Raw genomic sequence first — 27,134 nt, 5'->3', positions numbered from 1 at the left:
AGTAATGTATTTTAAGGTTTTTGTCTTGACACACAGAACTGCTGGGGAAGGTGTTTTGCAGAGGGATGAAGGCAAGTGGTGCAAGTGCTTTGTTTAGACACTTGAAGCTGTTGTCTCTTCATTTCTCCAAGCATTCACTTTTGAAATCATGTTAGTATTTTGTCCTGAGTTCACAGCTCAACTCCTTCCTTTTTCCTATAATGAAGTAATGTTTTGTGCATACACTGTAAGTTGCTTGTATCCTTTAACATATTTATGCTACAATATTTCAAACTGATTCCATCAGAAACTGGAAAACATTTTTTCCAAGTGCTAGTCACACTTTCTGGGCTTGTCATTTAATAGGTTTAGTGCATGACTAAAGGATTTTTTGAAATTCCACATTAAATGTTTTATAACACTGTAATGTTAATGTCTCTTATACCTGACAGCATGATGAAATCATATGATTAATCGTACAGTGCAGAGAGACCAGAGCAGCTGTTTACTGGTTACAGTACTACTGCTTTTAAACTTTCTCCGCATCTGCAAATTGGCAAGTGAATGTTTTTGACGGTGTTATTTTTCATTTTCTACACATCAGAATAGCAAAGTAAATTGTCTCAGTATAAAAATGGTTGCAGGAGTTGTATAATCTATATGTTTATAGTGTGTGGATATATGTATATAGTGTATTCCCTCTATGAAGAGAGACCGAGAGAGAGAATATTAACTGTGATGAAGTCATGAACCCAGGCGCCCGCTATAGGCATCTGCAAACACTGGTTACCCTGGCAACAAGTGGAAAGAGGTTGGAGAGGAAAGCTGGAGTAGGTTGTTGCATTGAATTGTTTTCAGCTTGTTTCTTCCTCGCTAAAGCAGGGAGATGTTGAAAGGTATGATGTCCCTCTTTCTATGTGTATACTATTTTTATATGTATTTAGGCAGTTGTTGGGAAAGGGAAGGCTAAAAAAAAAAAATACTTGTAATTCAGCTCAATTGGAGATGAACTTTTCAATATAATATGCATTGCAAATCTGTGGGTTTTTCTTATGTGCTTCATTTTTGTGTGTTGTGTTGTGAGAGTGCTAAACGGATCTCCAGAGTACAGTACCTGTCCCATCTTCAGCCTGGAGACAAGTGACTGTTGCATATTACATCTTCAGAAACTGATTTTATTTTAAACTGGGTTTGTAGAGCTAATGTTTGAAAACCTGCCAGAACAGTACAAGTACTGGCTATTACCAAAACATTTGTTAACTGATAATAAATCTGAGCTACTGAACACCTTCAGAATGTGCTGTACTTATATTCTTGTGCTCTTGCACTGGTGCAGAATATTGTGGCTCATGAGTTAGTGGAGTCTTTACCTCCCTGGGGAAAGTTTTTATTAGAAAAACTAGGACATTATGTTCAGGGCTATAACAACCTCTTCCACAAGACAAATATCAAGATATTCTCTTCAGAAATCTGTTTTGGATAAATAATAGGAGATCCAATTGTGTGTTGCTTCTTGATTATCCTTCTCTCTTTTGCCCTTTTTGTCTGTAATGAAAAAAGATATAATAAATATCTGTGCTCTGTATTAAAGTATAGTATAAATTATGATATATACACCTGAAACAACTAATTCTTGCCATTTTCAAGAATTTAAAAAAATCCTTTGTTCATTAACTTGATTTTTAACTTAGTCACTTGAACGGCATTATTTCTATTAAAAAAAAAAAAATTACACAGTCCTAAAAGAATAAAGTGTATGACCCAATCAGGGCATTGAATTCAGTCACTGTGCATTTAACAACTCTGACAGCAAGGGATTGATTAACAGACAGTGATTCTTGATTTCTCATGTACTGAAAGACGCAGCCTAATAGAATATTAATAAGTGTTGTTTCCCAAAGTGCAGTGATAGAAATACACACTTAGTGTGCCAGGCTCCTGTCCTTTCATTTCCATTCACTTCTACATGAAAAAGGGCTGACACGTCATTTTATTCAAATTAAATGTAATTTTACTACACTCTAAAACTGGATCTTTGAAACTACTAAAACCAAATACGATACAGAAGGTGGAGATGCTTATGAGTATGCTGATTGCTCAGTAAAGAACATAGACTGATAGGGGTCTTGTAGCATCTTCCTAGAAACAGGCTGCTCAAAAGAGCTTTTGTCATAATTCAGTTATAATAAAGCACAGCAAATCAGCGTAAGCAATGATACATCTTATAATTAAACAAAGATTATAATGAGCATAGGACATAGAGTTTTGTCATTAAACAATAATGGAAATCAGAGCTTTTATTCTGAATGGTGAACTAATAAGTCCCTAATGTAATTTAGCAATTGAGTACATGCAAAACTGTTCTCAGTTAGCAGTATAGTTGAGGCTGTAGGATTTGCAGTTTATTTGTATATAGTATTTTGTCTGCTAAATTAATTACTGGTTTTGTATTCTTGGTGAATAAGTGGATAAGAAAGGTTCTGTTAGTACTTACCCTAGGTACTCAAGACTGTGAGTTTGGAGTGTTGGAGTAAGTTAAAAAGGAGTTGATTTCTTAGCTGTCTTGTAAGGTAGTCTTCTGAAATCGTCGTTTTCATCTTGCTTTTCTTCAAATGTTGATGTAATGTTTCTTTCTATTTTTTGATGAAGTGTCTTGTAGCCATTTCAGTGTGGGAGTCTTCTGGGTTTAGACTAGAGCTTATCGTCAGACACTAGCAGTGTGTGTATATTGGCTTCAGGCCACATTAGGGCTGATCCTTCTTTGTACAGTCTCCTGTACGTTGTCAGCATGTGGTTAAACCATATGTGTATCTGGTATAAAGAGCAAGCACATACACAAAATGATCCTTCAGCTATCCTCTGCTGCTTAAACAGGGAAACAATGAATTATGATCTTCCTAATCAAGATTCCTGTAGTTTAAGTACTTCTTTTCTGTGTTGTTTTGAGCTGCTTTGGTCTATTAATACAATATATGTATAGCTGCAACTATTATTTTCCTACTTCCAATGCTGTATTTTGAAGTATTCATAGAGAAATGTGCAAGAGAGTGCTGAGAATGAGAACTACATTCTTCTGCATTAGACCTTTCCATTTTGTGCTTGATAGTGAGTGGAACATCACAGAACAGAAGCTGCCTGTGATTTGTGCTGTAGTGTGTGACCTTTCCTTTTTGGGAACTATTGGAGAATTCTCTACAAGCAAACTCATTTATCCTAAGGCTTATATTGGCTATCAGCTACAAGTTTAGATGATGGGTTCTTTTCTTTACCAATGAAAATTAGTGGATGAAAGAACTTACGGCCTGCTTTGGTAAGCCTTTTTTTGTACAAATTATTCAAGAACCCTAGAAAATCTAATTCATTAAAAAAGTTGCGTCTTTCAAACTGCATTGATCTGACTTTTACCAAGCTGTTAAGCTGTAATGTCTCAAGCATTTTCTGCAAGGGGAGCTCTCGTACAGGAGAGTATTACCATGGTAAATTCCAAGTTCTTATCTACTCTGATGAAGATGGGGAAGTGTTTTCAACACTTGAGGGGGTGGGAGTATTTTTCCAATGAGGAAAAGTTGAAATATATATTCCTTTTTAAGACATCATACTGTCAAAATTCTAAATTAATTTAGAGCATGGACATATAAAGAATTTTAGAGCAAGTTAGACTGCAAATATACATTGCATCTGCTGGTCCGTGATAGCTGCCTGGGCACACCTTAGCCTGTGTAAATAGAAGATGATTCAAATTAGACTAGACAGCCCTTTGTTTTTGAAGGATATCTTCATTTTTATCAGAGCATAAGAGCTTGTTCGTATGTCCATAGCCTGGAAAGGCTAGCTGCTGTTTCAGTCTGCCCTTCCCAGAAAGGGCACCAGTAGCTCTCAGTAGTTCAGTGAAAATTACTCCTGTTATGAACAATATGCAGCCCAGTGTGTAAGAAAACTGGTTTTACAGGGCATTAATTTAAAAGCAGATACAGCTGGTAATAAAGAGATCATACACACACATTCACAGATTCTGAGTTATAAGCATCCCAAGTTCTGGAATAGCAGAAGGTGGGAATTTGAGTAATGTATTTATACAGGTACAGTGGACACATCAGTGAAAAGTGGGCATTTAGTATAATCTGATACTAGTTTCATAATAAACAGATTTATCCCTGTTACTGGATGTTCACAGTAATTAGTCTTACTTAGCAGTAAGCTGCACTTCAGTGTAGCATGTACCTGTGGTTGCAGATCAGAGAGGGACCCATCGATCACAGGGGCCTCATCATTAAGGGTGATGTTGCACGTGTTTTTCTTGCAGATGTGCAGGGATACCAAAATGTCATACAGAAGATTTTTTTCTTTCACTTTTTAAATGACATTTGCTTTTTTTAAGAGTTTGAATTGATGACACCAAGTATGAAAAAGTTGGTATTGCCATCTTAGTTTGCCAATATTTAATTTCACTCAGTCATGTTACGGTTTAGAAATAGAGCAAGGGTTAAAAACAAATTTCTACCAGTTGGTTAAACAATGAAAGGATTGAAGCTTAGGAGAGAGATCAGGATGTCTCTTAATCTGTGAATTATATTTCATTAATAAAGAGGAAGAAGAGCTTGAAGTGCCTTTGGAGGGGCTTGAATTTCAGCAACAGGAGTCACGACTTTGTCAGCAGATGAAAATGGCTACTGTTGCACCATCACCAGAGCCTGTTTGCTGGCAAGTGGAATCGGTGACCAGCACAAATTCAGGACATGTTTGTACCCAAGGTAGGAGCTTTCTATGCTTCAAAGAATTCTGAAAATGAGCGGTTAGCTGTGGATCAGTCTGTAGGGATTGATCGGTTGGATAGTTGTGATGCATATTCCTCAGTTTCTCTGCCTGCCTTGCAGTCAAGTATTCCAGAGTTTAGAGGCATTCCTGGCAATGTCCCAGCTCCCTGGGAACGTGCCTTGTCGTCCCTTAATGGTTATTGTTTTTGGTGCATGACTCACATGCTAAATACCACGGCAGCAAAGCCAAATAAAAATCCTCCCAGTACCAGGCTATCATGATACATAGTTGGTGCATCCTTTGAAGTAGAATTTTTCTTTTAATTGAAATCTTACACAGGGCAATTTGACAACGCTTTGGATTACACTATTGGAATATTTAGCAGAAGGAAATGGTTTTTCACAAACCTGACTCACTCAGTCTAAGTAAATATAAAACCCAGCATTTTAGCAGTTAATGATTTCTATACCTTCTCTGCCCCCTTCCCAAGAGAAGTAGGTGTTGGTGTTTTAATTGAAAAAATGTAAAAATTAGTATTTCAGGCAGGCATAATCTCGACATTCATGTTCGCAGTATTGTGTTTTGTGAGAGGCAGATTTTCCTGTGTCTGATTACTGCAACATTTCTGGTACTCTGCTCTGAAATGACTGACTGGCCATGGATATGGGTCACTGACCTTGCTGGAAAGCCATGTCTCATCTGCTGTGGCAGTTCTTATATTCTTATATGCACTTGAGAACATACAGTTCAATTTTACATCCCTTAGTAGTTAGTTCTACTGCTGGTTGTTTTTCAGGATAGCATCAGGAAGCTGGCATTTTGTTTCGCTGTGTTTAAATAGCCATGTCAGTTCCAAAAATCTGCAAGAGATGGATTTGACAAGACTGAATCTGAAAAAATTTATATGAACACCCGTCATTATTATTAGTCTGAGAGACTCTGGTGTTTTCATTCATATAACTCTGAAAAAAAAAAATTTTGACTCCAGAATTATTAGCAAGAAATCAAGAAATCCCTTTTAACAAATTCTCAGTTTTTAATGTGAAAGCACTGTCTTCTACTGGTTATTGTTGCATATATATTACTTTGTATTGTGATAGTGCCTAAGGAAGGGCCAGGTCCCTCGTTACTTCATGAGGTGAGCCCTGTCTGAGCAAGTTTGCATTGTAAAGACCACAGGCTTGGGAAGTATGTAGAAATGATGCGAACTAGTGTGACAGACAGTGGCATGAGCACACCAAGGAGGGGTTTATGGCAAGGTTTGAAGAGAGTAGTGAGGAAGTTTTGTGTTACTGTATATTTTTCTTAAATTGTTGAAGAGTTATCTCAGTAATTAAAGAGAAAACGCTATGGTGGAGGAAATTAAGACTCATAAATAAAGCTAAGTAGCTTTATTTGTTGCATTACAGAATGGAGAGGCAGTTAGAGAATGCAAAGATGGTTGCATCTGAAGGAACAAGTGGGAAGACAGTGTTTGTAGTACTGTTCTAACGAGATGTAGATGGGTCAGTGCTACACTGCCATTTGTCATGCTTGATCAGACTGAGTTTCTGCTGTCCAGTAAGATTTTTTTTTAAAATTATTACTAGTTTCCAGTTGTCATTACAGAATCTTGAGGCACTTTCTTCTTCTGTTTCTGAGCCTTAATTAAAGCAAGGCTTGAAGAAAGGCCTTTGGAGCCAGCCATATGTCTAACATCGAACTGTTCCCTCCGCTTTGACATCTGAAATCCTAGATAGCTTCCTAACATGTTTTTTCGTACTATTTTCTGTTTAGCCTCCAGTTCCAAGCCTGAACTCAGCTCCAGTTCACAGACTTTGGGAAGTCAGCAGAACAAGACAGATGGCACCCGAGTAAAAAGTCGCATTCTGCCCAACATGCCAAAGCTTTTCATACCTTCATCTGTCACCAAATTTCCACCTGAGATCACTGTCACTCCACCCACTCCCACCCTCCTTTCTCCAAAGGGCAGCATTTCAGAAGAGACCAAGCAAAAATTAAAGGTAATAAAAAGGAAACAGTAATTTTTTTAGAGTATTGTTTTTATCTTAATTCTCCCCTCAATAAAATATTTGTATGAAAGGAGCAGCATTTCTTGTCCCCAGTTCATAACCAGAGATAGAATAAGTAGTTGAAGAAAGATGCTAGCTGTTATCAGCAGGAGCCAGTTTTAAAGGACTGGTGAAATACTGAACATGGGTGAAATCATAGCTATCCTAGTCTTAACCCTTTTCTGAGGGAAATGGAAAGAATTACAACAATGGGTGAGGAAGTTAGTGCAGCCATTGCAATTCTTAGTGGAAGCTACCAGAATATTAACTGTGGGGAAGCCTACTGGTAAATGTTATGTTGTTTCACATTAGGATGCTGTATCTTTTGTAGAAGTAAGAGAGCTATTGAATGTGAAGGAATAGCAACCAGGTGGCTTTTATCCCTGTGATCATGGGTTTATCCTGACTATTTAGCAATATATTCTCTCTCTCTCTTTTTGGGATCAGTCTGCTATTTTGTCTGCTCAGTCTGCAGCGAATGTAAAGAAGGAGAGCCTTTGTCAGCCAGCTTTGGAAATCTTAGAGACCTCAAGCCAGGAGTCTTCACTGGAAAGTGATACTGATGAAGATGATGACTACATGGACATATGAATGAATGAATTCTGGCCATCATCAACACCAACCATAACCATTCTTCTTGTTGCCAGCATCTCTGGCAGTTGAAACATCTTCGTTGGCATTACTCTCCATTTAATCTGCATCGTTGTGTTCTTCACTTTCATTACCTTTGTTATGACCACTACCACTTGTATTGCCTTCAAAATCTTTGCCATTCTCCCCATTGTGGTGCTTGACGGAAAGAATGATTGTTTACCAGGTTAATTCGGACCACGCTGTCACCTTTAACTTCAGTAAATGCAAGGATGTTTTAAGCTGCAATTCACATCTCTGCTGGTCCTGCTTCTCCAAACCAGAGCCTTGGGAGTCACTCCAGTAGCTCTTTTCTATAGCATTTTCTTCCTTTTAGTTGTCGTTTTGCATTTTCCCCACTAGTTAAGTTTTTCTCCCAATAATTCAAGAACCTAATGTCTGTCTAGCCATGCCACGATTAGTCCAAAAGCTCCTTTTAAGGTGAATAGAGTAGGAAAAATTTGCTGAGCTGGTAGAGGTTTTGATTGCATCGAGAAAGTGTATGGCTCTGTTGCAGAGTGAGAAGGGTGAGCTGAGAGTCTGTCAGCTCCTTGGCGCTGCTGGGGGCTTTGTCGGAATTTGATTCCATGACAGTAGGCAAAGAACCAGCTTTTCCAGGCAGACAGAGAGGTTGACCTCCTGTTTGTGCTCATTTCACACCAATATACGAGGTCCAGCAAAAATTATCTACCTGAATGTTGGCTTAAAGAACTGATCTTTCCAGAATTGTCTTACAGTCCTTTCTCTTCTAATGCCTTGGACAAGCATTTTGAATTGGGGGGGGCTAGATGATATTTTTATGGTGGTATTGAAAAAACTTGAAAGATTTCAGTACCATTTCAGTAATGTCTGTTTTTTACAGAATGACACGAAAAGGTGTTTTTTATCTATCTGCAGAGGGACTGCTAACAGTTATTTATATGAGAAAATAATGGTAACGAAGATCCTTTTTTTTTTTTATTCTACTGAATGTTAACTTTGTAAAATAAAGAATGCAAATCATGCAAAAAAAAAATACATCACACCCCATATATACACATGCGTGCACCCGCACACACATATATATGTGTGTGTATACATATATATATGTATGTATATTGAAAAGAAAATGCGTATAGCTTGCAATGTCAGATTTCTTTGTGTTTTGGGGGAGGTGGTTTTCTGTAAAATGCAGAGCTTTGTATAAACTTTTGGTTTTTTCTAATAAAGTTGAAATGTACTGTTGTCTCTGTTCGTCTAAGAGGGCAAGGTGCCATGGTTCTGGAAAAAGCACTACTCCTCCCTTCCTTTTATTTCCTGGATAAGAAGGTAGTGGAGGAAGGGGGTGGGGGGAAGCCTCTTCTTTTTTTTGAAGACTGCCAGAGCTCTTTGGATGGGTTTGGTCTTGTGTGACCCAGTACCCGGGTCAGCCTGTGTTGCCACATTGCCTGCAAGGGGATCACTTCCCCATTGAGACATGATCTGAATTCTTTTTCACCTGTCCGAGTATCTTGAATACTGATGAAAGACATAAGGGAGAAGACAACACATGGTGAACAGGATCATATAGAATATTTGGCTGTACAAATTAGCATTTAATCCGCTATTACAGTGATTGCTCTCATTCACTGTAAGAATGGTAAATGGACTATGGGTAAAAGGAAACAGCATCAAACTTTGTATTGCAAGTCTATTCTCATATTCTGGGTTGTTTGTTTTGAACAAAATGTAATAATTTATAAGCAAGTGAGCATGTCTCTCTTGGGCATAGTAGCAACTGTTTGTGTAACTTCTTCACTGACTAGAAGTGATAGGTGAGCTGGGTGGAACTGATGTGGAAAATATGAGGCAACTGGTAAAAGCAAATGGGCATTTTCAATAGTAATATGTTTTCAGTGTTTGCTCTTTAATTTGGTGTAAGTTACTAGAAATACAGTGTCTAGCATACTGTATAGCCATTGGTAATAGGCTAAGGTAGGTAGGTTTAGATAATCAGGCATGATCTTTATTTTTTTAGCAGATAGCATAGGAAAAAAGAAATTAGCTTCTTAGGAGAAATGGAACACAACTTGGAGGATGTAGTTCTGAAGAGGGCTATTGCACCCAACTAGAACAGACTATATAGGCTTTGTGGCTAATGTATATTCTTAAACGCATGGGTAACTTTAAGATCATATTTAAATTCTTAGGTCTGCACTTCTAGCATGGGTATGAAGACTTTGATTTTCCTAATTGAATCTGGTCACTGAAAATGGTTGTTTTCCTTTATTATTATTAAGGATTCCTTGGCATTAAGCATTTTGCCTTTTTTTTTTTTTTTTTTTCCTTTCTCCAGAGCTTGCTAAAATACCTGATCTTGAGGTTTCTTTTGACTTCTGTCCTGCTTTTTGAGAAGGATTTAAATTTTTGCTGGTTAAGGAAAGCTAGAACAGTAAGTGAAACTGTTCGTGTCAGCAAAGGGCTGAACTTTGCTGATCTGCTCTAAACTCCTTTTAATCTGCAAATGACACAACTGTGCAACTTGTTTTATCCTATATTCAAAACTGTTACCTGTTTTTCCTTTTTTTTTTTTTAATCTATGATCTTTTATTCCTATTATGCTCTCGGGTAGCTCAAGGACTTTTTCTCAAGCTCAAGAAGTTGCTGAGATTGAACTACACGGGCCACCTCCTTCAAATCTTGCCCTTCTGCTAATGACTAGTGTGTTGCTCAGCTGTGGCCATCTTCCACAATGGGTGTTACTGCTGATGTATGCCAAAGGAGCCATTCTTCTTCTGTATGTGTGAAATCATCTCTGTAAGTACAGTTCACGTAGTCCTTCAGTTCAAGGAGCCCTGTTCTGGAGTGATGATGCCAAGATCACTGACTGGATGCATTGACATACAATGTTTGTCTGAAGCACCATCCCTAAAGGTACTTGGAGCAAGAACTTCAAATCCTGTACAAACAGTAGTAGTCACTTAATATGGCATCCTCTGAAGCCCGGTGGTATAATTTTGTAGCATTTTCAAAGGAAAAAAAAAGCATTCTGGTAAAAGTACAGTTAGCTATGAGTTTACTTGAGGTAATTTCTTTGATTTCAGTCTGATCCCAGTTGTAATAGCTTGAAATCCAAGTATAGGCAAGGTCCAATTTACCAACTCCCCCCTTTCAGTGTGGCATATCTTCAGGATTTACTGGGTAACCATTGCTTCTGAAATCTTGGAGTTCCTGGGTGTGTTTCTAATGTGCCAGACAAAGAAATGGCAGCTCCTGAACTATATTGCTTTTGTATTTATTTTTGGTTTGGTTTGGTTTTTCCCTGTGAAGCTATAGGGACAGGAATGTCTGGTGCCTCAAGTAAAGTTAGAGGTGAGGTCTGTGACCAAATGGGGTGAGGAGGCGGCTTTTACTGCTTTTACTACGTGGGGTTTTTTGTTTGGGTTTCGGGGGTTTTTTTCCTTTTTTTCCCCTGCCAGTAATAGATTAAAAAAGCAAATCCTTTTTGGCTACTGAAAAGGCAAATTGTTAAGACTTCTAGGCCAATAGCAAAAACATTTTTGTCCCAAAGCAAATGGAAAAAAATTATTTTGAATCAGATGTTGAGAGTAATTTGTGGATAGTTGATAAACTTTCTGTGCTGTTGTTACTGGGCATTGTTTTTACACATGGTAACATGTCTTTCACTGATCACTTTCACTTTGTTAAGGTGGTATAGAACTGGGGTTTGGCTGTGTTTAATGCAATTTCATTTGCTGGCACAAGGATTATATAATCTATGTATAGTTAAGACCAAGAATTTATCTCTTTGAGGCAAGGACTAGTGTTTTACTAAGAATTAATTTTGTTGAGCACAGCTGTCATTAGTGGCTTCTGCCCACTGTCTGAAAAATGCTGTTCTTCAAAAGCTAATAATGTTTCATTCTGCAACGAAAATATTGAATCAAGGAAGATACTATCTTCCTTAATTTTATCATGTACTAGGGTTTGTCAGTTGTTGTCTCTTGAAGGTTTTTTGTTTTGTTGGGTTTGGTGGTTTTTTTATGAGAATGAGATTTCCGTATGAATAATGAAATTAATGTCTTTTGCAGCCAAAATAAACACCATATGGTTAGGGAGAAAGGGACCAGGAAAAGATGAGGAAGGCATGGCAGCGAAGCTGATTAGGAGACAAAATGGACTGAATGGGGACAGAGGGGCCAGGTGAGAACATACTAAGCCTTACCATACAGGCTGGGATCACACCGCTGTTAAATCCAACGCTCTGGCTTTGGCAGTGGTGTTGATATTTCAATGAAGGTGAAAAATCAATGGTGTACATAGCTTGTGTGTACAGTGTTATACACTGAGCATAGCTAATTTCTGTTCCTGCAGATGCTTTTCATATTTTTTAAGGATAAAGGCAGCAGGGTAAACGAGATGCTCAGAACAAAAAGCAGCAAACACAAATTTTGTGATCTCTTGCTTAGTCATACAAAGCTGGGATGAAGAAGCTTTGTTCTTGCAGGTGAAGAACTTCAGTGTAGGTGTTGAGAGTTAATTGCCATCTTTCCCTTTCTTCTAGCTGATGACTAGGAATCCACTAATGCTAAGCTTTGAAGCATGCGTCAGGATTTTAGGAGTAACCTTGGCGTGCTGTACCACAGGCTGTATGAGCCCATGTTGTGCCTTGGTGAGAACTTCCCTGTGGGACTCTCAGCTGTTTGTTGCAGGGCACAGTGCAACAGGTAGCATTCTGAACAACAGAGCAGTATCTGGGGTTTGTTGGCTTCTGGAGGATGACTTATCTTCATTTGAATGACTTCTTCACGTTAATACTTAGAGACTCCAGGCAAGTCTCACCAGAGATTTAGACACCACTCTCCTTGGACAGACATTTTTGTTCCTGCTGCTGTTTATCGAGTGCATGTATGAGGATGACACCCCATCAGCCAGTGCTTGTTAGCCAACCTCAGAATCCCTGTTCCACAGTCTTCAAAGCTGTCTTAGAGCTTGCTGACCTCTGTGCAGCTTTGTTCATGTAATGTGGGTATCTTGCTGCCTGTGGATTTCTTTTGGCCGCAGCTGACCTTTAAAATAGAGTTGGGGCCTTAGAGACTATACATGAACATGCATGATTTTTTTTTATTTCCCTTCCTCTCCTCCCCACTACCCACAAGGCTCTATACCAAGCATATGAGCTGTTTGCCATGTCTTTAGGAGTTCAATGCTTGCAGAGGCTCCAATGCAGGCTCAGGTTGCAACCTTACAATGCTCAGATGCAACAAAACAGGAGCTACGGATGTCGTGGGGCTTTTCTGTATATTATCTCAAAAATATTTTCTATCCCATAATATTCCTAATATCTATCCTTTATTATCCCTAATAAAATGTCGTGTATGAATAAGTACAAGGCATGTGGCAGGTGTGGCTGGAGTGCAATCTGTGTGCTGTGAGTGCATCTCTGTATAGCCGTGTGCCCAAAGTTCCTCCCGTGTTGCGTGGGAGCTACACTGGCTGCTCTGGTAGCGCTAGAGGGGGCCCTAGGACAGAGAAGGAAAAGAAAAAAAAAAAAAAAAGGAGGGGGACGACGACGACGACACACCTAACCCCCACCCCAACCCCTAAAATGGATGACCAGGATCTATCTTTAAACTTCTAAAAGATGAAAATACGTTGCTGGTTTTGACCTCACTTACTTCTAAGGGCCTTCTGCTATTGTACCATATGTCCTTTTCATAATATATAGTTTGATTCAAAGCAGATGCAATGAAAATCCTCATAGTCTGTTTACAGGATTCTGTCCCATGCTATAGCAAAAAAAAAAAAAACAACCAAAAAACCCCCAAAAAACCCCTCACTGTTGCCATTAATATTGGAACTTAGCAGGAAAACAGATCCACTATATTCTTGCTTTTCACATGAAATGTTTGCCCCATAACTATGTTTTTCTTTTCTTTTTTTAATTCCCCTATAAAAAAGCCTACTAGGTGTTTTCCATTTTCTTAATGTACAACATATACTCTTTCTCTCCCCCATTATAATCTTTTGACAGTTAATCTTCTGTAAAAGGACTCAAATAATGCTTTCAGCTTCATCAGTGTAAATCCTGATTAATTCAATCCTAGTTCATTGCAGTGGCATGGAGTTTGTACTGGTGTAACTGAGCCCAAGAGTAGGCAATAAGCATGCAACTCATGGATCTGTGAAGTGTTTTGAGATAGTTTCATTAGAGTAAAATTCTAATTAAGGACAAAAATGTGTATGAAAATGATGGAAGAAATATGTAGCTTTCAAGCTAGGAAAAAAATCTTGTATGACAGTCTCTGTTACCTGAAGTAGCCAGGAGCTAAGATCAAGTACCGTAGTCTTGCAGAAATGCACGTGAAATGGGATAGTGAGGTGGAGCTGAGGCCACGAACTGACTGCAGAATCAGAAAAACAAAGTCACTTTACCAAGGGGAAAAGTAAAATCACACTTCTGCCCGTATTTAAGATTTATCTGCGCAATTAAATGATTGTGTGTATAGCTTGGTACAAAAGCATTCAATTATATAATCCCAGTGGGAGGAACACTTTGCAATGTCTCTCTAAGTGCATTGTCTTATTGAAGGAAACTGCCTATCTCAAACCAAGTCAACATATATGGTAAAAAGTAGCTTTTGCTCTCAGATTAGACACTGATATCCCCCTCTCAATTTTTATTTCTCAGCCTATTTTTTTTCTCTCTCTTCTCTTTCAGAGACCCTGCAAACAACAGTGAATTCCAGTATAAATGGAATATAAACAAAGTTCATATATGGTATAAGCATATGAGAACCACATTGGAATGGTATTCATTTAATTTTAGTTAAAGTGATATTATTCTAACTACAAGTGAAAGGCCATATAGCAGGCCAAAGGCATTTTAGACATAGTGCTTCCGGTGTGAATGCTTAATTGTAACATATAACTACAGTTACCTTAAGAACCTGTCTACATATTCACATTCTTTTTACTTCTCTGAGGTTTTTGACAGATATGGAGGGCCATTCACGTGACATAATATGCAACTGAGTTTTATTTGCAAATATGCACTGTTGTGTGAGCAGAAAAGCTTCATACTTTAGAAGTATTCTTTGATTCCTTGTAATGTAAGTCACACTAGAGATTAATTTCCTTAAGTTACGCACAAAAATGTATGACGTCACATTTTCTCTACTAAATGTGCGAGCATATATAAAATATAACTCCTTCAATAAGACTGCAATGATAATTTTCTTTTCCCCTTAAGAGATGACACTAGATGTATTCTCAAAGAATAGCTTAACTCGTTAGTTGAGACGACATATAAAACCACCATCCTATATGGATGTCATAAAGCAGTGGTTTGAATATGGAAGTTTGTCACTTAGGAATGTCTAGACCATATATTAGATTTCCATTAAGCCAGAGTGGGCTAGAAAAAAAAGGTTTCGAAATTTATAGTGGAAGTTACTGAGCTTACAACACCAATTTGCAATGCTATGCCCTCAAGTAATCAATGCAAGTTCAAACAAATAACAGTGCTGCTATGACTTTCCGAATAGATGGCACTGCTGGAAATGCTTCCTATACTTAATAAGTAAATGGGCTTTCCTGGGAGCGAAACAAAGAGTCTGACGTGTTGTCTCAAAGCAAGTAGTGGTACAAGATGATTTTTCAGTTTGGCTTTTATGAACACAATAACAGCTTGAGATTTGCACATTGTAAAGTATTGCTGCAAAAAGAAGTGCAGGAGTTTCTTGTTGATAACCTGACTCCATTGATACCTTGCTTTGCTAGCATAAAGAAGCTTTTCAGTTCTGCCAGTGCAGTTAGAACCAACCATTGGCATCTCAGCAGTGCTGTCAGACAGCTCGCGCTGTAATTGTGAGAAGACAGAGACTTGGGTCTTTCTTTAGAAGCCAAACAAGCTGGGTGCATTTACTGTTACTCTCTTGGATACACCATCGCGCTTTTCATTGTCTCTAAAATCAATCTTCCAAAGGAACTAGGCAAAGATTCTCCTACAGTGGCAAGTTTTACCAGGCCTGTACTTTTCTTTGGAAGTTGTTAATAGAGTGGGTTTTCTCAGTGTAAGAAGAAAAATGAGAAATCAATGCAGGATTGCTAGAAAGCCTGCAGCCTCAGAGTCATTTTAATCCCTCTGTGTCTTCCACTCCCCCTCGGCTACAAATATGTCCCTGTTCAGCGGGGTGGCAGGTGCTCAGCCTCGGCTGAGTGCCGCGACCTTCCTTCTGCAAGAGCGGAACAGCTTCTCAGGCTGAGCCCCTCAGATGTGTGTACTGGCAGCTGTCAGAGGTCCTTTAACAACTGCACATAATTCAGATGACTGCTTTGGAGATGTTACGGTCTAAATTAATGAGTTTGCTTCTAGACAATTGATAATTCAATTAAAATGTGAGAGAGTAAATAGTATGTGCTTGTATGCACTCCTGCTGCATTTGCTTTTTTAATAACATTAACTTGCAATTTCAGTGAAACTCAAAAATATTTACATTGCCATTGTAACACCCAGTTTGTGTGTATGGTCACATTTCGGTAATGACAGCTCAGATACAAAGATGGCAGAGTGCAGCAACTGTAGTGTTATCAAGTACTATGAAGACAAATGGAAAACTAGCTGTGAAGAATATGAAAATATAGAAATGTTATTTCCAAGTGTAGAGTCTCTGCTGGGGAAGAGGGAGCAAGGAGGAGAGGACAATGTTTCTTCTAAAACATGTGCCTGATTCAACAAGGTACCTACATATAAATATAAATTACTACTTTTGATTTCAATGGAGATAGCAAAGGGCATCATCAGCTTATATTTCACCTTAGGCTTACATTATATACAATTTCTTTAGTGACCTAAAGTATTTCTACAACTAAAATTTCAATCGAAAACAGGTGCTTTAAAATAAAAAGACTTAACTTCCTTAGTACTTGCAAACCCAAGAGTTCAGTTAACCACTGAAAAATGCAAAAGGTCAAAGAAAGGTGGAAGTTTCTCTGCTGGTAAAAGTCTCAGCCCAAATGAAATCTGTGGGAAACTGAGTGACTGTAAAGAATAGGCTTGGATATGGTAGGGTGTGCAAATAAAATCACAATGTAATGCGAGTTTTAGACAACAAATCAAGCAGAGTAAGCAGGAACAAACTATAGTTTTAAAATTGTGCTACATTAATTTGAGCGCAGTACAAAGTCAGTCAAAATTCCACAATTACTTCTCCCTGAATTTATGATGGCTATGGCATATAGATGAACTTCGGAGAGCAACTGGCATTATCTACACAAGTTCCAGGAAGGAAGATCATAAAATGAAGTTCTGTTTAGCAATCCCTGTTTTTGTATGATCCCTGGGACAGGGTGTTTATTAGGAATATAATTTTCTTTAACACCTTTTCTCCCCCATGCTCAGTGATTGATATTGTTCCAGCAAGGAAATCCTGGTGGCTTTCAGAACAGCAGCAGCAGAGCTGGTGATGTTTGCGGAATATGATGGACTAGAAGCTGGCTCATTCTTGGTGTGTTCTCTGTCCAAGCTTTGTCAGTATTTGCCTTCTGCACCTATTTCATAACACCACCATTGATTTACTGGTTAAATCATAAGACTTACAAGAACTGAATTGTGCATCAGAGCTTTCCCACTAGCTGGTGAGTTTTTCCATTAACCATTTATCTTCCATTTTCTATCTCCATAAAATGGAAACTAAACTACTTGTCAAAAAAAACCCAAACCACAAAACAACCCACCCCACATGGCCACTGAATTTGAAGCTAGGACATTTTTATATATTTTAAATTGTTTATAATTTTATCTTCTAACCAATCTTAGTTAAAACCATAGGTTTTTTCATTTTGAGTGAATGAATATTAATAGCCATTAGGAACCGCTCCCATAGTTGAGTTAAATGAGCAATACAGAAAGTCACCTGAGGTTTTGTCATGGTGAATAACACAGAGCTTCCCATGAGCAGAATTCTGGAGAAGACTAGCAAGTGTCTGTTCATGTAAGTGTAGAACGTGCTTGGTTTTTTGGAGACTCCTTAGCTCTGCTGAGAAATCGGGATAATTCAGTACAGCAAAACCAAGTCTTTTTTCTAATCAAGACTTACTTGAATTTTTCAGTTTTTTCCATTCCCCAGTTGAAATTTCCTGTGTCTTGTAACCATTTAACAATATGTTAGTAACCATCCATTATGTCCTGCCTTGTTCTCTTTTAGATGAAAGAGCCATGTAAAAAAAGAATTCACCAACCCCTGTGACTGAATTTGAGCGATAATGTCAATGGAATTAACACATTGCCATTGTTGAATGGTCTCCTGTGGCTATATAAACATCAAGGTAACACATTTCCAAAGCAGAAGACATTACTGCTGTGGTACTGTTGTTCTGAGAATATTTCCTTACTACCAAAATACTGATGTAGATTTAGCGTTTCGTCTGGTGGAGGATGATGTTTAAAAAAAAAAAAAAAGTTGATTTTGCTGCTTTTATTTTTGCTGAATTCTGGTTTATTTTCTGAAGAAAATCTCTTACATTATTTGGCTAACCATGGAATGAGAGTACAAGTTCGTTGAGGTTTATTTAAGATGAACTCTTACTGGCAAATACAATTAAACAACAGCCGTCTTAAGGGACTAATTCCATTTCTGAAGATGACTTTCTGGAAAAGCTGGGGCAGAACTGCCTTCAGGAAACCCAGGATTCTTCAGCCTTGGGAGAGGTTGCTCAAGAATAATTGTCTCCTGCACTAGCTTCAGCCATTAGCATAACTTTCATCTCTGCGAACAGAAGTAGACTGAGGCTTAAATACCTTTGGTATGTTGCCGAGTAAAATGTTAGTAAGATGCAAAATTCAGTTTTAACACTGAGGATGGCAAATAAACTGTGAGGTCAGGCTAGTCAGAAAACTTTTTAACTGATAATCCCACTGTAGGCTCATTGTCACTGCCTCACCTAATGCAAGAGAAATAACTAATGTGGATGTTGCACAGAAATTGTTTGTAATGCCTTGTGTCACAAAACAATTGACAGTGGCTGCACTACAGAAGCTGGAGCTCGTCAGCTAGGACATGCAGGTAATAGTGGTGATTTCCTTTATTATGAGTTTCCTGATCCTGGTTGCAAGTGGAAAAAGAATCTGTATTTCTGCAAATATATTTTCATTTGTCTTCAGGCAAGAAGAAATTCAGGCAGTAAGTGCTAAATCAGAACCTGACTAGTTCCCTTCCTAAATACCCCTTGTTATGTGAGTTTCACTTCTCTGTGGTCACCTTTAAACAATGAGTTGATGGGTTTGCTGCATTTCTACTAATCAGAGACCATAACCCAGGTATCAAAAGGTGGGAAGTCAATCTCAAGGTTGACCTCACCAGGCAAAGACAGACATATCCCTCTCCGGAATCCATGAGACATACCCATGGCCTCTACCAGAGCTAAATCAGTTCTGGAAAAAAGGGCTTCTGTTTGCAAAGCTGAATCTGGCACTTCCATGAACATTAGGGCTGAAACAGAAGAGGGAGAGGTATTGTCCATCCTGGTTGTTTGTTGCAACAACAGCCCTGGGTTGGATTTCTCAAAGGAGAAGACTTTCCAGCACAGGAAATGTCCTGTTTCTGGACTGCTCTGGGGTAACAAGGGATAGAAAAGAAAGTTGTGATGGAAGGAGGGAGGAGCTGCCTGTGGCAGGAGTTTGTCAGGTCACGGAAAATGACTTGGTGAATCACAAACACTGTGCATGAGTTAAATAAACTAAGTGGACCTGGTTTGTGTAAACTGAAGTCCTTTTTTCTCCCTTGAGGGCTGTTTGAAGCTCTCTGAAAGCAGAGAGGAGAACAGCTAGTAAACTTTGTGTTTCAAAATTGCAGAGAAACTGCTGCTTTCATCCATGGATCAATCTTTTGTCGGCCCTAACACGATGGCTGACAGCTTTAGTGTATCTCCACTGTCACTCAAAGGCACTTCTTGGGAAATGAAATCCAGTGGCTCAATAACTTGACACCTTCCCATCACTCTGGCCTAGGCCTAGGAGTGGGGAAGAGGAGGGCTCTACCAGGCTCAGCAACATTTCGGTTGCAGTCACATCTCCCTTGGGAGTCAATAGCTGGTCTTTTGTGAATTATGATGTGTGCAAATACAGGATTTTATTTTTGTAAATCCTCAGCTGGGTACAAAAGCTGATGGCAGGACCCCTGAGCGCAGCAAGAGGATACCAATGGCAGAAGCATGCATAACCAGTTACTTTTTTTTTTTTCCCCCACTGTGTCTTACCTTTCATTTTTTCCCTTCTTTTTTCTACCCTTACTTTTCCATACATTTCACACACACACACTTTTTATTTTTTATTTGTTTTTCTTTTTTCTTTTTTTTTTTGGCGAGTACACAGGATCTTCTGAACAAGTAAGAGACAACTCTGCTGAAGAACAGGGGTTAGCAGGCCTAACCACTGTTCAGTGTTGTTGAGGTTCAAACTTGAGTGTGAAATATTCTTTCTTTTTGCATTTCACTTGATTTGCACTTTGACTCCCTTCTAGATGATCGGTGTTTCAGCTCTGGAGCCCTTTTAAAAAACTTGGGCAGCTTTGAAATGTATTAGTGTAAGGTGTGACCAAATTATCTCAGAGGAGAGGCAGAGCTACTGTCCCAAGAGACAAATGAGGAGGAAGGGAGTGGGCAGAGAGGAAGACTTTGTGCGTTGTGTGAGCTGTTTGGCATGTTCTGTTGGCAGCTGCACTTCTTTGCTTCTAGTGGCACACTAGGTAAGTTCTAGTATCAACCCTGAAGTGACAAGACCCAGTTCTGCTCTCTCCTGCTGTGCAGACACATGCTCCCTCCTTGCAACTACTAGCTTCAGGCCTAGACCCTGACTCTGTCTTCCTGATTCTGATGAACATACTTTTGGACAATGCCCACTACAAGTGAGAAGCTGTTGAGAAGGCTGATCCCCCTTTTCCCAGATGCTTCATCCAGGTTCTCCACATCTTAGGAGTCACTGGAAGAAAGAAACAGTCTCCTTCCACACAATTAAGATCACCAATAAAGCTCTGAAGCAGTGTGATCATGTAAGAGAAGCCTGGACATTTCTCTCTGAATTTGTGTCAAATGTGCAGTGCTGCAATCTGCAGTCCATAAGTAAACCCTGGTTATGTTACACCGGGAAGCAGTCTGTTCATATGCCAGTAGAACATTCGTTCTTCTTTGTCATCCCAGAGTTCATTTAGTATTCATTCAAAGAACCATAGGAATAAGACATGAGCAGGTATCTCAGAGCTGCCTTTGCTGCTAATGCGAAGGCAGGACTGTTCTCTGCAATACCACTGCTTTGTGCAAAAATCATTTAAAAGTCTAATACAGTAAGGGCTTTGCCTGTTATTCTGTGAACAGGCTGCCCTTGCACAGCCGGTATGTTTTTTCCGAGATAATCGAATTGCTTCTCTCTCATTTTCACCCCTACTAATGAAGATAATTATATCCCTTTGTAGCATATTAATTCCTCTGTCATCTGTATGTTTACACCCTGCAGACATGTTCATTTCTTCTTTGTGCATGGAACCGTCAGTCAATGAAGCTTTACTTACCAACTCTTCTAATTTTTTCTGATGTTCAATTCATCCAGTCTCCTCTCTCGTTCCCTAGTAGCTTTGATATTGAGGTGATAAGAATTAGGTGCAGTTTTACCAGTTTGTTTTACAGCAGACTAACAGAAAGAAGCCCTGCCACTTCCCTGCTCAACTATATGCTATTTTCATGTATGCATCCTGTGGTTATATTTGGCTGTTTTTGTTTCCAACACTTACTGCAGAAAACACTATGAGCTATCTCTATTTTGTAGCCTCCTTAATATTACCATAGTTTTTATAGGTGGATATGGCTGAACATCACTGTCCTCAAAAGAAAAGTTTGAGTGATACTAAGCAACTCTTCGGGGAGAATCTGGAGGCAGGGGCGAGGAACTGCAGAAGTCAGCAGTTCCTTCCTTGAACAATTCCTTGACGATATGATGTGATGGGAGGAGAAGGAGTAGTTCCATCCTGGAGAGGAAATACAAGACAAAGAGGTCAGAAAGACTTAACAGGACCATGAATGGGCTTAGATTGCAAACTTTTGCCTCAGGTTTCTGATAATTTAAACCAGTCCTCCCAAGCTGCTGTAATAACTTCTCCACTCTGTCCTGTGCAGCACAAGTGCTCTTTAAATCTGGTAGACTCCCTCTAATCCATGAATGGTTATTTAAAAATGAAGTAGAATACTAGCAACTTCTCCAAAACCATAGCCGACTGCAGGGATGCAAGCAGGTTTGATACCCTTGTCCAGTCCTCCTGATAGTTTATGTTGTCTTTGACTCCAGATCATTTTGCACTTGATGCACAAATACCAGCCCAGGTTCCATGTGGTGATGTGGTGCTGACCAGCATGGATGCCTGCACCTTACCCTGGAATGCAATAGCTGCCTTTACATTCCTAGAAATTATTTTTATGGCCATGACAGCCTATCACAATTCCAAGGTGACCTTTTTAATCTCCTTTTTTTCACTCTATCCATAATCTTTGACTTTGCACGTGACAAAGGAAGAGCTCTCAATGCAAAATGTGCATAAGCAGGGAAAGAGAGATGGGCAGAAGTTTGGACTCTAATGCCTTTAAGTTAGAGTATATACAATTTAAGTTAATTAATTTAAGTTAGAGTATATATAGTGTAATTGATCATTTTTCCTACTTTAGACAAAATAATCCTGCAATGGAATTTTGCCACAGCTTTGTCCAGTAGAAGCCTTTGAAATGTCAGACCATTGCAGTGGGATATTCTCCAGAGTGCAGGAGTATTCTCAACATTTCTTCTTCTGAGATTGCTTCAGCTCTTGGTCACCCAGAACTCGTGGCAGAAACATTGTGGAGAGGCAGAAAAATTAAATGCTGAATTGTCCTGTCATAACCAGTCCTTAACAAGTATACGTGAAACGCATCTAAAGACTTGTGTGATCTTGCTGCCAGTGTTTCCCTCCTAATAATTTTCGTAACCCAGTCTCCAGGTTTCAGCCCAATTTGGCAGAACTGTAGAAGTCACACAGATGAGTGAGGTCCTATGGGTTTTTTGAAAATACTCTGAGGGAATGGCTGCAATGTGAGTTAACATAATAGCAGACAACAGAGAATCCAAACAGGAAAGCCCCTTTTTAAATGCCTCAGTCATGAGAAAAGCATCAGTCGGAGCTCAGGATGGGCCACAAGGTACACGTAGTAATGCAGAAATGTAAGCATTCCTTGCACCCTGTGGTAATCTGGCTGTTGGTTTTGGGTTTTTTTTTTTTTACTTTGTATTAGGAGGAAGAAACTGAGCAGCACCAAGCAGTAAAGCAAGCTAGCAGCGAGGAGGAGGAGTGCTATGAGCTCCTCGGCAGTGAGTCCAAACCTGCGTTGCAGGCAGACTTAACTCTCACTGAATCTGACCCAACAGTAGCTGTCTGCAGAAGCTTAAACCAGTAACTGCAGTATTAGGGGGTGGCAAAACCAGCAACCTCATTATTGATAACCATCTAATCTGTGCTTACAAGGAGTGCTTGCTCTCAAGTATGACTTAGATTTTCCTCCTGCACACTCCCCAGCACTCTTAGCAGAATTCAGATATTTCTGTTGAATTTACATTATACTGTTGTACATATCTACATTTGGTTAGCAGGCATAGCTTAGGTTGTAAAGTGCCAGTCATTTAAAAATAGTTTTGCCATCACAAAAGTAAAGATTGTGTTTTTAAGAATGGTACCTATTATGTGTGTGTTAGTGATCGCTAGGTTAGAGAGGAGAAGCAATCTAAGTCATTTATGCCTATGTAGATGAAATCCAGTATTTTCAGTATAATGTAGTCATTGCATACCTGTATTATCCTCAGTCCAAGTAGAACTTGTCTGTATAACTGTTCAGATAGCTCAAAGCCATGGGTCATCCCTTGGTTTCTCAAGGAATTGCAACTGGTGTATTCAAATCATTCAAGTGCCTGACGTTCTTAACAACTTAAAAGCATTTGTCTGCTATAGTAGGTCTAATTTTTAATTTATTTTTCTAAACACATCTATCCAAAATGATGCTAGGCTTTTATATTCACAGCAGGGAGTATTGTGAGGTTTCAATATCCCTTTAATCACTAAGGATGTAATAAAAACAAGAAGAGTTCTTTGAGCTGCAGAGTGTTACCCAGGGAAAAATCTACTCTGGAGCTTACAAATGTGAGCTGAAGAGACAAACTGGGCAATAAAATCCACAACTAGGGACCAAACCAGCTGAAAGTTGGTCTGTAGCTGCCCATCAGGAGCTGAGACTTGAGGGGGGAAAAGGCCATTCAGCACCTCAAGAGCCATAAGAGCCAGGTCATAAACATTTCACAATCTGCTGGGTAGGGGGAGGGAGCCGTGGGTCTGTGATACTGCCTGGAGTTTGTACCCTGGCCCATGGCTGCAACAAAGAATGAGTATGAGGATTTTACCAATATGAGAAGAATGGAGGAAAAAATCGAGACAAATGAGGGATTGCAGGAAAAAGTGGTAGCTGTGATTGATTATGCCATTCATGTACATTTATGACAACCTCGTCCCACTGCAGACTTGAGGTATCCACGAAATCTGACAGGTGTTTGGTTTTTTTTTTTATCAGTGATGTGAATATTGTTACTGTGGACACCAGTATCATTTTGCTATCAGGTGATGAACATGTTGGGTGAGGAAAAGTACGTCTCAGAGTTTATCGAAGGACTTCCTGCTTAAAATTAATACGTATTTCCAGCTCTTTGTTTCCCACAGATTATATATGTCCCATCATAATGCTCTATATCAGCTTTCAAAAACTGTCTGCAGGATGTACTGTGTGAATCTGTCTTGGCATTCATTTTGGTTTTATGGGAGATCCTATAAATAGCTCAGCTCAGACTGTACAGGTTAGTTAGGCATCCTGTGGGTTCAGATCCCTTCTTCCTGTGAGATATATGCCCAGTTGTATGAATCCTATGGCTATATAACCTTTTATATTTCTTTTTTAGAGAAATGATAAATGGTAATGTAAAAGGGGAAAAAAAACAGTAACAAAATCTTAGTAAAGTGAAACATGATTTATTGTAAAAGGCTCTGAATCAAAATCTGGTATGTATGGTTTAATTGATCTGTTTTCTCATGCTTTCTGGTAATGTTCATTATCTTCCTCAAAAAGTCAATAGTGTTGTTGAAGGAACTGAGCTCTACTCAGCTCTGTAGAGCTGACAGCAGTTTTTATTTTTAAATTCCAAAAATCTTTATATCTTAATAATTCTCATTTGCTCTTTGAAGATTGCTCCTCTGATTGGGAATTACACCCTTTTTATTGTATCTTGTTTTGATTAGAACCTTACTATGATGAACAGTATATGGAAACTTCCTTATGAAACTGATAGACTAAATCTGTGTTGGCAAAACAAAGTAACTTGCAAACTGACTTGCATGATTGAAGTCTGGCTTTTTATCTGTTGGTTTTGTGGCTTTACAAATGCTTGCACACCAACAAAAATAATCCTTTGCAGAAACCAAAGTAGCATAACGGTGTATCTGCAGTCTTGAAAGTCCAAAAAGTTTAGATACAAGCTTCTGGCTTTTGGCTGCTGCTTTTTCCTGAAAAGATCCGCTTTTTAACTGAGACTGCTGAAGCATTGTCAGCTGGGCTTCTGTTCAGCAAAATTCATTCTGCTCAGGATTTTTTCTTGGGCTCAATTCACAGTTAAGTAAACTGCCAGTAATTTTTAAGCTCTGCATGATGCTTCTCTTGCATATGAGTGTTTGCGCATGTGTATAAATACAAAAGTATTTATGTTTGGATGTTAAGCCAGAGCTGTTTGCTGCCTATTTTCTAAGGCTGATCCTTTATGGCCCCTGATGGAGACCAGTGGGTTCTGGCAGGGTTGCTGTGTCCCCAGGTGCGGGGAGGAGGAGAGCCTTCCCCAGTGCAGGAGCATGGTGCTTGGTGGCCCTTTCCTCTGCTGTGTTGCAAAGCTGTTCTTGCTGCTGTAAAGTCCTTTCAGTATGTATTTTTTTGTGGATTTGAGTGGGACAGAGTGCTGAGCTGTGTCTGGGAAACACAATGGGTTGACAGGAAAACACTGCACCTAACATCAGGAGTCTGTGAAAACTTGAAAGAGCTCTAGACAGAAATATTTTGCATTTGACTCTGGACTGTAGCCTTTGAGGCCAAACTCAGCCTTCAGTGTTAAGTGGCTGCTAAGTATTTCCCTTCTTGTCTCAATGCTAACTAACTGCTGGGAGAAGCGGGTGCATATTCCAGGAGGGCTGGGGAGGGCGGATATGATAAAGGGGAGGCAGAAAAGCATCCTCTTTTCTTTAGTTCAGGAGCACAACTTTGTGGCCAGATACCTCAATCCACAAACCTGCAAGAGGAAAAGCCTTGTGTTAAACTTATAATGTACAACTTTTCATTTACATGAGCCACTTTCACACCTTCCCTTCCAAAACAGATCCCATCACTGCTGAAATAACAGCCTCCTTCAGGGTGGGCACAGGCATGTGGCTGGTCCCCCAGCACACTGCGCCTCGGTCCAGGGATCCTCTTGTGAATTAGCGTTGAGCTGTTACCAACAGGCCCTCTCCGACCAACTGTTTTCTTTTGCCAAATGTGATTTTTGCTTTCTGAGAGCACAGGGAAGGTTTGGGGGTGACATAATTTGGGGCTCAGCATGGGGTTTTCAGCCATACAGAGGTCTGCCTTCTGTGGGGCCCATTGAACAGGTCCCAGGGTAGGAACATCTGCATGGTAATGGACATGTAACGTGCCTGAAGATACCAGACAACTTTTCCTAGGAAAAAGCAATGAAATGCAACTGTAAATAGTGGGGGGAAGCCATTTCCCACCATCAGAAGAAAAATGCTCTGTGATGTTAGCTGCTCTAAGGAGCTGGGAAGGAACCATTCCTTGTACTAGCACAATAGGAAATTATACGTAATACCTCCTCAGAGTTTCTCAGAACATTTTGCAGGCTTTTGCCATTTCTGTAGCTGCCCACAGAGAGCTGCTGATAAAGCTGCCCAAATTCAGACTGTGCCCATGCTGTCAGAGCTGAGCCGCTCTGTCCTGACCTGCCCTGCTCCATTCACTCGGTCAGCTCAGTGCTGTCTGAGGAGTTGCACTTGTATTTCCTTTTTTTCTGTATGAGACATCGGTCACTAACAAGGACAACAAGTCATATGCTTTGAGGCTGGCACAGCCATAGGAGCAATAGTTTCATCAGGCTTTTTCTCTACTTTCCCCCATTGCCCTGGGTGCGTAATCAGGCCTTGTTTGTTCCACAGCGAGTTGAGCCTGTGTTTAAGGGGCAGGTTTGTGGATTCTGAAGTGTCTGGAGAGTCTGAGGCTACTTCATGTTTTTAATTAGGTATGAAAATAAGTAGCTATCAGTGTAGGACTATCTGTTTATTTTATTTTGGGTCCTATTAATGACATGCAATCCTTCCACATTTTCAGTATTCATCCCGTGCAGATGGCAGAGTATCCTTCATAAAGAGTTGCCAGGACGCTATGGGACTGTGGCCTACATGTGCCAGTTGGGAATCTGCTAAACAAGTTGCATTTAAATGACAGTAAGGCTGTCTTCATGTTTCAGAGGGAAGTATCTCTTAAATGCAGATTGTACTTCTCCATGTTATTTTTTCTTGCTTGTGCAAACTCAGGCAGACAAGACTGCTTTGCTTAAGCTCAGTTTTATTAAAGCTGATATGATAACGCTTTCTCACAACCCTGTGCAGGGAA

The 27,134-nt window shown here is 39.5% G+C and overlaps 1 protein-coding gene across 11 annotated transcripts in view; it reads left to right on the top strand.

The window, feature by feature from the left end:
- CABIN1 (calcineurin binding protein 1) overlaps positions 1-8,634 on the top strand; it is a 118,776-nt gene extending 110,142 nt beyond the window's left edge. For 8 of the 11 annotated variants that reach the window (XM_054844181.1, XM_054844180.1, XM_054844183.1 and 5 more), the window contains 3 exons: positions 4,566-4,730; positions 6,511-6,737; positions 7,233-8,634. In XM_054844181.1, coding sequence (XP_054700156.1) covers positions 4,566-4,730; positions 6,511-6,737; positions 7,233-7,376 — 536 coding nt within the window. In that variant the 3' untranslated portion in view covers positions 7,377-8,634. Of the gene's footprint in view, positions 1-3,085; positions 3,254-4,565; positions 4,731-6,510; positions 6,738-7,232 lie in introns of those variants that run through there. The other 3 variants (XM_054844191.1, XM_054844188.1, XM_054844190.1) reach the window with 3 other exon arrangements.
- The last annotated feature ends 18,500 nt before the right edge of the window (positions 8,635-27,134 follow it).

This window comes from Grus americana, chromosome 16, assembly GCF_028858705.1.
Source record: "Grus americana isolate bGruAme1 chromosome 16, bGruAme1.mat, whole genome shotgun sequence".
Lineage (NCBI taxonomy): Eukaryota > Metazoa > Chordata > Aves > Gruiformes > Gruidae > Grus > Grus americana.
This window is presented reverse-complemented; position numbering and strand designations above follow the sequence as displayed.